This window comes from Corvus moneduloides, chromosome 3 (genome assembly GCF_009650955.1).
Source record: "Corvus moneduloides isolate bCorMon1 chromosome 3, bCorMon1.pri, whole genome shotgun sequence".
NCBI lineage: Eukaryota > Metazoa > Chordata > Aves > Passeriformes > Corvidae > Corvus > Corvus moneduloides.
The window spans coordinates 77,807,836-77,824,468 of record NC_045478.1 but is presented as its reverse complement, the minus strand read 5'-3'; the positions used below and the strand labels follow the sequence as shown (position 1 = coordinate 77,824,468).

The window sequence follows — 16,633 nt, the reverse complement described above, 5'->3', positions numbered from 1 at the left end:
GAAATACTTTAAATTACTTTCTTCAAAAAAAGGAAACGCGCAATACAAATTCTAAATTAATTTTATTGGTCTGTCTGCAAATCTTATTTTTATTAACTTGTTATATCCACATTTTGTGGCCATAAATCAGCAACATGGAGTTCTGCAAACTGCAGATCCATAACTCTAGATGTGTGCAAGGGAGACACTGGGGTTTCAAATTCACAGGAACTGCAGCAGAAATTTTAAAATTGTGCACATAATATCTATAAGAAACACAAAAGAGCGAGAAAACACAGTTCCATTGTAGTCTCAGTAACAAACTTAAATAGTTATAAGGCTATACTCACCTATAACACACATTTTCAGTGCAAGGATTATGCACTTTGACTATGACAAATACATGTTGAAAGTGGGAACGAATATTTTTTGGAGTAAAAGGAAGTGCTCCTGGCTCTTGGAAGACAATCGTAACTATGTCATTTCCTATATGCCTTTTCCTTAGCAGCTAGACAAGAAACATGCATTGAAAAATTAGTTAATTTTTTAAAAAATCACAATTTCATCATCTTAGAAAAAAACCCAAACAAGTGAAACCAATAAAAATGAAGCATAATTTTTCAGAAATAAGTTTTATTGTATCATGGATAACAACATATAAAGGATATCAGAACTGCAAAAATATAGAGAAAAGAAATTGGGCTAAGTTCACAAAAACACTAGTGAATTCTCTCACACCCCCACACTAGTTCTCCATAGTTTCTGCTCATTTCTATTTTATTCTATGAGAAAAATATATTTCTCTTATTCTTACCAATGCATCACTTCAGTAATAAAAAAGCGTTGCATCACTTGACATTTCTCACTATCCAGAAAACTGTACATCAGTCCCCTCTTTACAGTGTAATGTTTGTCTGTACATTAAAAATATGCTTCTATGTCTTAATAAAACTTTATTTTCCGGGTTGCAATACTATTAAATATTGCCCTTAATATTATGATCTTATTTTAAAAAAACCTATTATCATGAATACCTATCACAAATGTTAACAACTGCATGCTTGAGGAACAGAGCCAAGACTCACAGAGAAACAACAGCTATTGGGAAGTCTTTAATTAAAAACTTATTCTTGTAATCAGTAGCTTTTATCATCAAAATATATTTAAGAACTAATTTAAAGTACTAAATCATTTTTATAGGCTAAAATGTAGTAAGAATTACAGAACATATCTGTCAATAAGGGATACTACTCTTTCTCCTAAAAAAACTCAACAAAACGGCACAGTAAAATGAAGTTCACTTTCCTTATGAAAGTATATTGTAACTTTCAAATTTTGTATATTAACAGACAAAAAAAAGTAGTCTACTATGTACTACATTTAAAATATTTACCCAAAATCTGCCAAAGATCTTGAATTGTCAACTAATAGCACACAAACACTTTAAGTGTACCTTAGCTCATGTGTAACTAAAAAGGATATAAGAATAAATTTATTTGAAAACTTGATGAGAGAGCAAGTAAAAATTTCTCTATCAAGGTGATTTCATGGAACAGAATCTTTCTAATACGGGTATTTTGCTGCATTTTCCCAGTTCCACTAAAAGTTAGTATTTCAGCTACCAACAATAAAAAGCAAAGTTGCACATGCTAAAGCCTGGAGCCCATAAGTATGTTTCATTATAGCTCTTAAAATAACATAAAGGATGATATTCTGAAGGTAGTAAGAAGGGCCAAAGCCACAATTTTAAAACACTCAGTATATCCATATTAATTTAAACATAAACAATATCTCAAGTACAGGTAAAGAAATAAGACTTCTTATGAAACTTTACAACAGACAAAGGAACAGAAAACAGTATTCGGTAAGCCCTGTGGCTCAGTCAAGTTTTCAGGTTTTTAAGACTAAAATGAAAATAACTGGTTATTTTCGCCATTTAAGATATACAACCTGTATCATACAGAAGCACACTACGAGGAACTGATCACAGAATTGTGTCAGGGATACTTTAATTTGCTTATCTAGAGAGCCATACAATTAGATCATAGTAGGGCAGCACAAGTTAATGTTTGGAAATTATTACTACCTCACAGGCTGGAATTTACAACTGAGTTAAATTTGTAAGCAACCTTCCAATTATGAAGTACAAGGTGATTAATTTCTGCCCTTGTTATACGACTCAATTACTCTTTCTGGCTATAGTGGTATATGCCTAGACATTTCTACAGAGCAGATTATAAAAATGAGAATGCAATCCTCTTTAAAGTTATATTTATTTCTCAAGACAATCACTGTTTTCAAGAATATTTTCTGCTTTTGTAGACCCCTTTAGGAGGTTCTACTTGCCATCATACATAGCTTAAGCAAGAATAACATTCATTTAATTGGAGGTAAGCTTTAGAAGTGTTTGAATTGTTACTAGCAAACAACTTTTGAAAAGTATGGCAGTTCCCATATCCTATCCCTAGGATATTTTTCAAGAGTGGAAACCTCTACAAGGCACAAAAACAGAAATAGGAAGACAGGTCATTATTTTTAAGAACCTTACCAAGATTGTAGAGATCTTAGTGACTTCTTCAATTTAAAGTAAAGCCAGTGTAACACTTACAAATAGTTGTCATGCAAAAGTGGTCAGTCAACTTCAACACAATGCAAAGGCAAAGCACAATTGTGGCTGTGTACAGAGGATCATAATGCAAAGAACTTCTAAAGGGGGGAGAATTAAACTGGGGTGATCTGGAACATGGAAAGAAGTGCTCTGGATAGGATAAAGGAACAGGAAAAGAATAAAGTATTGAATGGAGAAGAAGGAGGGAATGCATACTTGTCTGGGAAATGTGAGATAAGGATGGCATACTGAAAATGAAAAAGGAATTGAAGGAAACCAGAACTAAGCAAAATGACCTATGAGAAACCCTTTTCTAGTTTCCATTTTAAAACCTAGATTTTTACCTCCTAGTTTGTTTGGGTTTTTTTCAGGTTCTCAGTTTCCCCTTCCTCTCTCATTTTGAGGTCTGCTCAGGTTTGGGGTTTTTGGATGTTGTACAATTATGTTTTTTAATCTGCCTTTCTAACATACTCTCAAGAGTCTCATGACAATGTCAAGCACAATAGGAAATCTCAACTGGGTGCAGAGATCACAGAGAATTACTTACAGTAAGGAGGCATCATTGTCATGTTAGAATTTGAAAATAAACCTAATCAAGTATGATAGGCAGCCAAAAGGAAATCAGTGAAGTGTTATGTAAGAGTACAAGAGACAAAAGGGGAGTCCAGTAATGAAAATATGTTAGAAGAGCAGAATCCATTCGATTAAAATTATTTGCATTAAATGATAGTTATTATATTAATTCTCAAATTTTGGTGACTCAATTCTTAATTTTCAGATACGCATCTCTGAAGGAATAAACTGTCTTAAAACTTAGCATATTTACAGCTTTTGCTCAGCCTTAAAAATCTACCCACTTCTGTAGAATTGCTTTGTCAAACTGCAAAACAACAAGGAATTCTTGTTGAAATAGCAGTGAAATATACTCCTCATTCAATTAAATGATAAAGTGTTAAGAGTCAAACAAGAAAAATGTAAAACTTATTTTAGTACATTTCTAAAATAAGTGCTTCCAAAAGTTTTATTTTCAATTTGTGTTCTTAGCCAGTACCAAAACCAGAAATGAATGGCAAAAGATCTTTCGACAGGTCTGGTTAAACTGAGTTCGGTATAACCATAGGTCTTGTTACCCAACTATTTTAACAGCAGTTTAAATGCAACAAGCTTATTTCATTATTGCATATCTGTTTCATTTATAAGTTTTCATAAAACCAGGTGAAAACTGATTATTTGAACTGATTTGGATTAATCAGGTCTGACCACGTGTACACAAGCAGACTGCAAATGTGTGAATGGGTAACTTGCAAGGGAATGATTTGGAAAGGGACACTGCAAAGGTAAAGTTTAAAGGGGAAAGCCTTGAACTGCTTTGAAGAAAAGGCCAATAAAGGAAAAGGAACTGGCCACACCAGGGCTGGTAATCTTCTCTGTCCTAGGGGAGGAGCAGCTGACTTCAAAGTTCCCAGCCTATGTTGCAGCCAAAATAAAAATTACCTTGCTCTTTGGATCTCCTGCTGGTTCTAAAACTAGAGGGATGTCCTGATCAGGGACCAAGCAGGGCGTAGTTATATCCTGGAAGAAGCAACAAACAGTTCTGGCGCGGCCTATTTTTGGCTCACAGGTCTTTGGAACACAAGCAATGCTCAGTGCTTGCTCATTGAAGGTTACTGTTGTACATTATGAGGAGTGGCTGAATACCTTGCCCAGTCATTACCAAACAAGGGACATAGGGAAAGGATGCAACAACCTCAGCCAGTACATACATAATATGCTAGCAGAAAATAAGTATTGAATGGGGAGCTTCATTCCTAACATAACCTAAAGGGAAAATTACCATAGCCTCTAACTTCCCCTCATTTGGGTATGCAGTGAGCCAAACCCTGAAGAGACTTCATTATGTGTTTTGGAACTAAACAGTAAGAGAAAAAAAAAAATAAACAGTTATTATAGATCTGTTTTGCACATTAAGGCTGGCTAAATTCTGGTAATTTGGGTGCACTCGTCACGTTTCATTAAGACAGTGTACATGCTGTGCAAACGCGGATAGATCTCATCACCTGAAAAATAATGTGGTGGGTCTTCAGATAGGCATACAGCTTGAACTTGGAAAACTGCCACATTATTTTGATCCCAAGAAAGCCATGAATAACAACATAGTGCTTCTGCTAAATATTGAATCTGTTAAAGGGACAATGATGAGAACTTACTAAAACACTGTGGAAAGGAGTGTTTGTTGCTAGGGAAAACCATGGAGTTAAAATTGAAAGGTTTTGCTGTACACAAGAATCAGCACCTGACTATAAAGGAAGACACATAAGGAAATGACAAGAATGAAAGGAAGGCACAGGAAGAAGTGAAAGGACAATAACAGGGGGTGGCTGAGCAACACAGCAGTGAAGCTGACAAACAGCAAAAAACGATGAAAATTAATGGATCATGGCAAGAGGATGTCCTGTTCTCACAAACAAGGAAAATTCACGAAAGACAACAGAAGTAATAAACTCCAAGTAAGGCCATATTTACTGTCAGTGCCTGTGATTTGCTATGAAAATATTACTTTTATTCTTTTAAGGCAAGCTCATTCAGTGTATTATATCTTCTTAATAGGGTACAGTTTTCCCTATTTACGTGAACTTTCCAGTCAAAAATTGTTATGACTGATTACAGACAGAACAACTCCTAGTGTATTTACTAAATTAATCCTGTTTTGTAATAAGGTGCAACTGAAAGATCCAATCCCTAGATTACTAGCTATGTCACAGTTGAGTGTCTGATGTAGCTGAACATTCTGTCTCCTGAAAGCCACACATTTTAAGAAGTGAGTCATCTAAACTTTGTATTATTCATATGGTGAAAAGTTTGTCTTTTGATTCCTAATTTAGTTTCTTTAAACCACATCTTTAAACCAAATCCTAAGTGTAATGTCTTAACTCTTCACTTGAAACAGCTTTTCAAACTGGTCAGAGCTTTATGCACTGATTATTTAAAATACATAAATATATTATATACTTTCTTCCATTTTTATTTTTATTTATCCCTTCTGAATAATTTCAATACTTTTCTTTTATCTTTTTCTTGCTGCCTTGACTCATCTCTTTTTCCTCACACAAGATCTATTGATAGGATAGACACGAAGGATAGACACGAAAGATACAACTCCCATATGGTTCAACAATCAATCAGTAAGCACCTTTCATGTGCTGTTCAAAACCAAAGTGAGATAGCATCCTTATTTTATGATAACCTTCCCCAACGGCTGAAATTATTGTAACTTGCATGGCAGGGTGAGAATATTGCAAAACTAACTAAATAAATCAACACTTACTTCTGCATACCTGGAAGAACACAGAGTAGCAGCACAGAAAGTTACAAACTACCATCAGTCTAATCTATGAGCTCTTCCACTGCTTTCTTTTAAGCATTAATACTGATATATTATACCAAATGTGCTTGTATGTTTTAATTAAGTCGCAAGAAATATCTTAGACAGGCAAGACAGAGTAACCTTACTGGTGCACTGCACACTTTGGATGCTGTGCTGGTTTTTAGCCATCCTTAATGCTTTGAAGACATTCTGAATTATTATATAAGCAAAGAGAATTATCTAGAAATAAGAAAAATACACTGCAGTTTTCTGTTTTCACAGATATCTTGAAGCATACAGTTAAAACTTATTACTAAGGTCACACATTAATAAACATTTCAATATCTGGAATACAAGGATTAAGTGGAATAGTTTTAAAAACCTTATTACATGCATATTTTAGCCACAAGACTATTTTCAAGATTCATTCCATTCAATGTTTAAAACATACATAAGATGTGAATTCAGTCCAAACTGAAAATAACTCATCCACCAGAGGCAATATTGCCCTTTAATAATATAATGAAATAGGGTACATGGGATAAGTTCCTGAATTATATAGAATAAAAATCCTACAAGATTTCTAATGTCTTACAATATTTCAAGAAGAAAAAATATAATTGAGTCATACTTCTTTTAAAACAATTCAGTTTTCAACCAATACTATTAAAAAAACCCAACACTCAATGTCAAACATTTCTGATGTAAAATTACAATGAAAAGCTAAAAAAACATACCTGTTGCCTGTTACTGGGCATGTATGGTAGCATTGTTGATACATGAAACATTAATTCATAATCTTTATAGGTAGTATAGAGGGAATGAGTTCCTGTTGAATCAGCTGAAATTTAATTTAATTGCAAGAAGGTCAGTAAATTAGAACATTTGTACTACTTTTTAGGACACTGCTAAAGAGCAGTGTCCTAAAAGAGCATGCTATGATTTAAATCTATTTAAGCAATTTATATCTTTTTTTTCAATTGAACAAAAACGTTTCCATCAGCTAGAAATCTACTCTTCAGTTTCATATTATGACATAGAGGGGTCCTGCAGAAAAAAACCCAAAGAGTTTACTGTCTCTGAGACCTAAATAAACTAATTTTGAATATATTGGCATAGCATGAAAAACCCTAAACACTTAGCTAATTGTGTGATGTTTTATATAATATGTGTTTTCATTATTTAAACATTAATAAAGACAACTGACTAAGCCCATACTTTACCAAAAATGAACTGGCTATTTCAAATCCAACATTAAAACACATGTTGCAGATCAGACATTTTTAAAACATAAAACATGTGCATAATACATATATTGGAAAATTATTAAAATACATTTCATATATGATATAAATTAATATTTTATTTCTTTTGTTTAGAAAGTTTATTAATAGTTAGCATTTTGTGATGTTTACAGTAAATGAGTTTCACACTGTAGTTTTAAGTAAATCTTTTTTATTCATTTTCTTCAATTTGTACAGACTATTTAAGTAAGTACAATGAACTTCTAAAAAGTTTAAGATTTATGTCTATTGGAAACCCTACTGAGTCAAGACAACTACCAATTTTTCTTCTCTTTTTCCATGTTCACTTATTTTTTAAGATAATTTTATGTTATCTGCACCAATAAACATTCTCCAGTACACTCTTTAACACACTGTTTAAGGTTTTGGGGTTTTGCTTTGTTTTAAACAGTAGCTATATTCCGAAAAGAAATCAATTAGCCATGCTAATTCTCCAGTTAAAAGTATATATGAGTGTATAAATATACACTTCTTTATCTGCAGTCCTAAATCTAAAAATATTTGTGTGTATACAATTAGGAGCACATTCATATAATAACTGGGTGCATCGGTTATGTCTGTATGAGATTAAATTAACTTTATTTATTAATATCTATGTAACAGATATTACAGTTGCACAAGAAATAGAAAGCATAATTTCCACTGAAGTTTGTTACTTAAATATTGCTTTAAAAAGGGAATCTTATTGCACTCTTCTATTTCAAAATCTTAGCTGAAAATCTAATTCCATTTCAACCTTTCAGTGGCATTTTAGAAAGTTTTGAAGAGATAGAAAGACAAAATATGTTCCAATAATAATACTTTTTTTTTTCTCATTTCTAGTAGATTGATATGTTTTAAAATATATACTAAACAAATTATATAGTATTGAATTGGTAAAGTTTCATTTAATTTTCTTATTTCTTTATCTTGGGGTTTGGAATGGCATGGCACTAAAACTGCACCGCAGAGGGGCAGAAAAGAGTTTATAGTTAATATATTCCATATGCTCTTGACATTTGCACTGGGTGTGGCTTGGATGCAGCTAAAATTCTCCACAGCACCCCATATGGTGCTGTGTTTTCCCCGTGTGATCAAAGCAGTCTTGGTAACACACCAATGTTTTAGCTGTGCCTTAACAGTGCTCACACAGCATCAGGGCTTCTCTGCCCCTCACACTGTCCCCTACCCCGGCAGCTGTGCTGGGGTGGCCAAGAATTTGGAAGGAGACAGCCAGGACAGCCTGTCAAATTGACCAGAAACACATCCCATACCCTATAAAGTCATGTTCTGCAGGAAAACTGGGGCAGGGAGAGCTTTGTCACGGTACCTGTCGCTCAGAGACTGGCTGGGCATCAGTCAGCTAATGGGAGGTGGCACGTCACTGCCTTCGCATCACTTGTATTGTTGGCTGATTGATGTAGGGGTGGGTTGTGGGTTTTTGTTGTTTGGGGTTTTTTTGTTTGTTTGAGAGTTTTTGTTTGTTTGGGAGTTTTTTTGGGGGTGGTTTGTTTTCCTTTCTTCCCGTCGCTCATCAAACTCTCTTAATCTCAACTCCCAAACTGGTGGGTGAGTGAGCACACAAGAGGTGGGGGCTTATTTTTCAGACAGGTCAACCCATCACAATATGCTACTTTATTACATGAGAAATGGACCAATTAATTATCCAAATATTAAATAAACAAATTTTAAAAAAACTTTTTAGAGAAAAACCCCACAGTTAGTCAAGCATTTGAGAATATAAAAACTAAATAAATTTGACTCCTGAGAACTAAGCAAGATTTATTACTGAAACATAGTGGCTGCCAAAAATATAGCTCACAGAGTCTAAATTATTCCACTCTTCTGAACCTGCAGGCAGTCTGAATAATATATTATCTAAGTCTAAATATGACACACAGTAATACTTGTTGCATCATTACATTTAAAAACAATAGATCCTTAGGTCAGTACTTCACATTTAATATAATACTGAAGACTATTTTGGTTTGAACTCTTAATTCCATTCTGCCTGTTGCAAACTATGAGAACATACTATGACAGGACAATATAGTTAATGGCACACAGACTTCATCAAACATTAAAATCATGTTACTGACTGATACATACACAATGCTAATCAGCAATGTAAATTCATACTGAAGCACAGCAAATACAGAAACTGAATTTCCTGACAGACCAGCATTTATTTTCATATGTACAACTTACTAGGTGGAATTCAGTCATGCTCTGATTGGGGGAAAAGATGGAAAACCCAAACGCCCCCTACGCTTTTCAATTTTTCACCCCTATTTATCAATTCATTCCAGAAGTCTGACATCCACAGCAGGTTAATATGTATTTCTACAAATTAATTTGAAAAATGCTTTGTTATCATTCTGTTCTGAAATAGGATGCAATAGTCTCTAAAATCCTGAATTAATAAAGTGAAGCAAGCATGGATTTAAGCAAAAGCCAGTAACATGATTGGAAATAAATGTGGTACTTAGACAGCTTGACAACATGACAAAATGAAGTAAATGAATAACAAAATATCCTTAGATCATGGCTCACATGATCAGCTGTCAAAATCTTGTTAAAACATCATTATACTAAGAATGAGTTAAGTTAAATTTAAGGGCAGTGAAAACATTGCTAATAAAGAAGCATGTTAACATATCACTGACTTTTTTTAACATAAATGCTTCAGTTCCTATTTTTGCTACAAAACCCAACCAATACAATTAAATTTTTATACTATTGCACTAAGGGAAACTGAAAGACCTGGAGAAATGGCAGTATGAACACAGCACTGAGGTAGATGAATAATTATCAGCTGATGAATGATGACACGCTTACTGTGCATGTGTGAGAAACTAGAAAACATGACTGCTCCTCAAATACAAACATAAATATGTGTGTTGGGTAAAAGTAAGGATGAAAGTTTAGCTGAAATAAGGAAAACTACTCCATATTTTGAAATACATATATTTTTATTGGCTTTTAAAGAACAAGATGTTAAAGTGTACCTGGGGAAATATTACTCACATAGTATGATTTTAACTAAATGCAAACAAATGAAATAAGTTGCTTTGATTTTCAGTTCTACTAATGCCACAGAAAAACTAAATGACCTTTCAGAAAAGGTTTGATACATGCTCTTACCATATGCCTCATCTTCCTAATTTACCATATAATCTTACTAATCAAAACCCACAGTCAAGAGCATGAAAAGATAACACAATTAGAAGATCAGCTGGATAATTACCCTTTCTCCCATAGCTTGAAACATAACTTACTTTTATTATCTAGCTGAGCCCTGTATTTACTGAATCCTTTTAGCCGTACTCTCTGGCCCAGTAGGTCAAGGAACTCTTCAAAAGCTGGTCCTGCCATCTCGTTGTTATACATTTCTTCTTCTGTGCTTTGGCCCGCTTTGCAGTAAAGGATACCAATCTTATGTTGAAAACTCAGCTGAAATTAAAAATTGAATAAAAAAAGAAAAGGAAAATTTACAGAAGCAAAGGAAAGTCAGTATTAGAACAAATATTAACAATTAAAATATAACACTGTTATAACCTCTGAGAGAAGGCATCTGAAAGTGAAAAAATAAGTGTTCTGATTTGGGAAATTTAGTCAGCACAGAAAAAAACCAACCAAAAAAACCCCACAAAAAACACCCTCCAACTCTAGAAAGAAAACTGGATTTGCACTATTCAAACACAGATAAAAGCAGTACAAAGACTTCTCATTTTGTTAACTATAAAAGCACACTCTACTTCATGCTACAGTATGAAAAATTGAATTGACAATATTTGTATATTGGTCTTTTTTCTCAAATTTAGAAGAAGGTGAGTTTATCATCCCTCATTTTTACCCTTTAAAGTTCACTGTAGTTCAGTTAAAAAAAGCCCTCAGAAAAGTAATTTCTATTATATGTAATCTTTTGCCTTTCTCATAAAATCATGCACCATTAAAAACTATTTCCCATTTTCAAAAGTATACTTAAAGCAAGAAATCAGATTGCAGTCAAATAGTTTTGTTAAACAGATTCTCAGTTACGGAACATTAAACAGATAAATCACATCTATTCAAAAATAAAGTACAAAAACTATAAAGCATTAGGTATAAGGAGATATCATTACTCCTTGAGCAGACTGTTGTCTTCTTAGCTTTTATGCACACTTAAGCTGACAAAGAGGAAACCTCCAAGTGAATGGATTAGTCTCATTATTCTTAACTGACACCTTCTAGAGTTTCACAAACTGACAGAGACCATCAGTCACACCAGATTCCCTTCAGAGATTTATCTATATTCATGACTCAAATCAATTCTCTGGCTGTAGATCTCTCTTAATCAAACCTCAGGATTAGTGTCCAAAATGCATGTTATGCACAGGCTGTATGTATGTACTTCTGTTAGAGCGAAGGTGACAACAACAGTCTGCTTCCCCTTAGTCGTAAGGAGATAACTGCTTTGTGTAGGGATGAGCCCTTGTGGAACCTGCTCTGGCAGAATGCCGCTGACCAGAGAGCTGTCAGGAGCAAAGGACAGGCTTCGTAAGGACAGGAATGAGGAATAAGGTTTCACCTGGCCAGCCCAGAACACAGAAGAGCTAGAAGCTGTGCCAAAGTTTGATGTGGAATGGGAGGGAGATAAAAGGGGGTTCTGGGTTTTGGATGCACTGTAGGAGCTGCCTGAGTCAGACCAATGAACCGTAGAGCAGGGTAGGGTTAAGATACTGGCTTGCTCCCGTCATTTCCTTTTGACTGGCATTAGATGCTATCCCCATCCAGAGTGCTTCCTTGCTTGACCCCACTTTAAGAAGAGTTAGGTATTTAACAAAAGGTTCCAGATTGCACACTGGTGCCTTTTATTCAGGAGTAAAATAGCATGAACTATTCATGGAGGAAACTGCAAGATAACTGATCATATAAACATTAGATTATAGGAAACAGCACTGTTACTTGACATATCCCAGCAGAGACTTAAAATGATGGTGACCATCCTGCCACCTCTACACCAACCCTGTGTCAAATAGTTTAACTTCAGCCACAGGGGATTTAAGTTGATTTCCTTGACTTCACACCAGAATTGACAAGTAGAGAAATTAAATGCTAAATTGAGCCACCAACAATAGGAACAAGGACTAGGAGTAAAGAGGCACCTGGGCAAAACATTCAGTCTAGTCACACTTCTTTATTCTGTGGACACCAGTCATTCCTGCATTTGTTCATGAATATCAATAATATTCCAAACAGGAGTGAAGTATACATCTATCTTAAACAATCTAACACCTCGTAGTTTAAACATTGAGGTAAAAGGTATTTGAAAAGGAGGATGTGAAACTCACCAGCCCAAGACATGAATTAATCCTGGGATTTGACTTCATGGACAGACAAGCGCTGTAAATGCTACACAATTGTGTACAAAGTCAATTCTGTCAATACCACTATTGCTATATGAGCTGCAAGCTCATTTGCAGTAATCTGAACCTCCTACCCCTGTGCTAGAACCCTTCACAACTATGAAGTTAGAAGACCTGAGTAAAAGAACTCTCAGCCAAGATCATGGTGGCTGTGCAGAAGCAGAGATCAAGGTACATTTAGAATGTCAATGCCTAAAAAAGAAATAACTCAATGAGCTTTGGGAGGATCTTCTTATGTCATACGTTCAACTGGCATGAAGAACTATCAGAATATTTAAAACTGATAAAGTTTGCCAGTTTTGAAATGGTAGCACATGCTTATTCAAATCTTTTAAAGTAAATAATTGCAGACATGGTTCTGATTTCATTATTTCCAAAACAGAAATTTTACGTTCAGTTATACTTTACACTGAGAACAATTTAATAACGTGACATCACAAAATAACTTCTAAACCCATTTAGCTACTTGGGTATGTGATACATATTGAAGGTGCATAGCAGTCTTCCTGACTTAAAAGGATTGTGTTCTTGTCAGAATCCTTCACTACTGAATCTTGGCATCTTGTCAACTTTTTGCACAGATTATTTATCATGTAACAACAACTTGTTGACTTTCATCATGTGAAGATTTTAGATTTTTTTTCTGTAAAAGAGTATCAAGAGATTAGACACAGTAGCCACTAAATATCACTGCAACCAATCTTAATTTCTTTGGTCTTTTTTAAACTTCATCCTATAGCTTAGAGAGAAGTGAACATCCCTAGGGGGATGTGAGGGGAACCAAAAAGCATATACAATAAAAAACCATTAGCAGAAATTACAAAGGGAAACTAGGGGGAAGTTGGAGAAAGGTTAAAAAAACAACAGTAGCAGATAAACAGTTGAATTTTCTTGCAAATTTACAGCCAAATTTAATGATCAGCATAGTATGGCAGAATAAATTGGGAAAAGGTAAGTTCTTCATATATTAAAATTAGGTCAACCATCCAATTTACATCTAGTTTCCACTGTCATTTTTAGAGACAAAATTTAGCCACATTTTTCCTCCATAATCCATATTAGATTTCACAGAAAAATTATCAAACAGGTAGAAAATTAAATGAAAACATCAAAGTAGTCTTCAGTTGGCTACGGAACTATGAAAACATTTAAACTCTGTTAGACAAAATTCTACTGTCACTCTGGTGACAGTACTAATCTTCTAGATCATAATTCATATATTTTAAATTCATGGTATTTCCACCAGTCATCACCTTCAGTTGCCAAGCATAACTCTTTTTGTATTTACTTGATTAATAGACTGAAAGCATTAAGTACCTAAGAGGATTTAAAACAAGAATGGATCTCATTCCAGTTCTTTGCACAGCTTTCTGTCTATGTTCAAGTAATTACCTTGCAATAAGCAGTACATACGATATATTAATATTACATTTTGTCAGGTGACAGCCCATTTAATAATAGGACTGAATTTTCAGAACTGATCACACAAAATAAAAGGAAGTGCTATATATTGCTGTTTCTCAAAATGAAGACCTGATGATTAAAGAATCATTTCGGTCAGTTCAGTGGATAATCTCCATTTCCAATTTTTGGGAAATACTGTTAGTGAGTTTGGGAAATATTCAGATCAGGTCAAACACAGTCATATTCAATACTGCGTTGAACATACTGACCCTCAGAGTGAATATTATTTACTAAATTAACCTAACTCTCTCTGAAGGTCAAACAGCAGAGAGCAAGAGCACATTAGGAACCCTTGGATTCAGAATTCAGTGCTTCTGAATTCCCTGTATGGTTTTACCCAAAAAACTGACAAATGCAGAAGAAAATAACAACATTTGGCAAAATTAATTTTTAATTAAAAGTCCTCCTCAAAGACCAGTGTGAGCAAAAGTGCTAAAATTAACATACAAAAACTAGTTTAATAATCCATCCAAAAAAAGCCAATTCTGTTCCTCTGACTACATGTACTTTGTTTTGAGCAATCATTACAGGCATAAGGAAGGATAGAAGAATTCTGGTGGACGCCACCAACGTTAAATACCATCACTACATTTGAAACTGAGTTAGCAAGAAAACATTGATAATAGCACCATCATAATCAATTGATTCCATCATTGGATTGGACTTCAACAGATATATACTGACTTTCACCTAGGAAGTAAAATCTTCAGTTCAAATGAACATTTTTTTTAAAACTATGATTTAAAACCCATCATAAGCCTGTCCTTCACAAAGTATTCAGAAACTATAAATTTAACTACTAGCTTTGAATGAAGCAGATACACTTTTATTGAACCTAATAAACCTCACCATTTTATCTCAAAATTTAAGCCATACAAGTACTTCATTGCCATGTAGTTAATTCATTAGTCTCAATCACAGTGTCAGTTGTATGAACACAGAATTATTCTATTCTAGTAAGAATACAGCAAGTTAATCATCAAACGGTATTGTAAAAAATAACCATAAATTTTAGATGCAGAGGCTTAAGACACAACATGCTTTTTCTTCCTTATCCATACAAAATATTAATGAAGTGTTAGATGTATTTTCATTTGCATTCAACATTTGTACACATTAACGTGCAAATACAGATTGTGAAAATCCCTTCTTACTGATGTTAAAACTTAATAATCCTTCTCTCACTCAGCCATTGAAAGACAATCTCCATAGGCCAATATTTATTTCCTTCAGCTGAAATGCATTTTAAGAAGAATTTGCTTAGAAAAGCAAGCCTTATTTTGTCAGTGAAAACAGACCAGTTTCTCTAAAACCAAGAAAGTCAACAGTTTGCATTACAGATCCATGTTAATTAGCACTGTCTGCAAAATATTTAATAATTTTTTTCGTCTATTTATCTAAGGAATAGTCTTTAAAGAAAGGCCATGTGCTACATACCCCTTGTTCATCCAGTTTAAGCAGTTGCTCAGGTACTTTGGGTGAGTTGGAAGCCTGTCTCAGGCACTGAATGCTCAGCTCTGGTATTACATACTCCAGCACCTCTTTGAGAGGCAGACCTCTTGCCGTGCCATGACGAGCAGTGGATGGTATAGCATCTTCTAAAATTGCTCCTCTAAGTGTCGTTAGCTGCAGTAAAGGTAAAACACACAAAACATTTTTAGCTCTAATACTCTACACCCTACAGATAAAAACCTCAGGTTTTAGCAAAAGCATGGAAAAAAGAAATGGAAAGAAAAACATCCCTATTTTATTTTTTTTAACCTGTAGAAACATTACTAAGTAACTTTTAAAGACCAGATAAGCTTTCACTGTCTAAGTGACAAATACATTTTTTGCTTAAAGAAATTCATGAAGCATGTTATCAATTTATTCCAATTACTAAGAATATTCCTTTTTTGGGGGAGGGAAAAGTGTTAAAGACACAAGGAAAACTAAAACTAGTTATTTTTGCATACTACCCTAGCAAACACAGTAGTCAAATGTGAGGCTGGACACGAGATAAGCTATAGCTAATTGAACTTTCACTTAACCCATTCACCTATTATTTAATCCATGCTGCTTTATCTTCATTTGATTTAACAAAAAGAGAGTAATTTCTTAGAACTGAGTCACCTGGATCACCTCTCCACACATACATACATGGACACCGCTTTTCTGGCTATTAAAAAACCCTGGACTGGAAAAAAAAAATCTATCTATCTATCTGTACCTGTTTTTACATCTGTTTGCAAAAGCACAAGAGTCCAGTGATATCAGGAGGTCTAGTTAACACATCTCTTTATCCTAATCAAAATAAAAACCAATAGTCCTAAGGATTCCAAAAATTTACAGTTGTTTGCTGCAATAATAACACTGTGTGTTTTCATACAAATCTAAGGTAGTTGCTGTGACAAAGAAATTAGTTACCAAGAGATATTAAATTGCTTAAAATAGAAGTTATGAGACTTCGCACACAACAACCACAAGCAAATTCTTCATTCAAATAAAACCATTATTTTATGAATATATTAGTATTCCTTCTGCAAAT

The 16,633-nt window shown here is 34.2% G+C and overlaps 1 protein-coding gene across 6 annotated transcripts in view; it reads right to left on the bottom strand.

Annotated features, from left to right (window-relative positions):
• The window catches only part of SIPA1L2 (signal induced proliferation associated 1 like 2), a 126,351-nt gene that overhangs the window by 49,182 nt on the left and 60,536 nt on the right, over positions 1-16,633 (bottom strand). For 4 of the 6 annotated variants that reach the window (XM_032102306.1, XM_032102307.1, XM_032102311.1 and 1 more), the window contains exons 5-9: positions 15,544-15,732; positions 10,513-10,687; positions 6,689-6,792; positions 4,082-4,159; positions 330-487 (exon numbers count right to left, since the gene is read on the bottom strand). In XM_032102306.1, the coding sequence (XP_031958197.1) occupies positions 330-487; positions 4,082-4,159; positions 6,689-6,792; positions 10,513-10,687; positions 15,544-15,732 (704 nt within the window). The remainder of the gene's footprint in view (positions 1-329; positions 488-4,081; positions 4,160-6,688; positions 6,793-10,512; positions 10,688-15,543; positions 15,733-16,633) is intronic. The other 2 variants (XM_032102308.1, XM_032102310.1) reach the window with 1 other exon arrangement.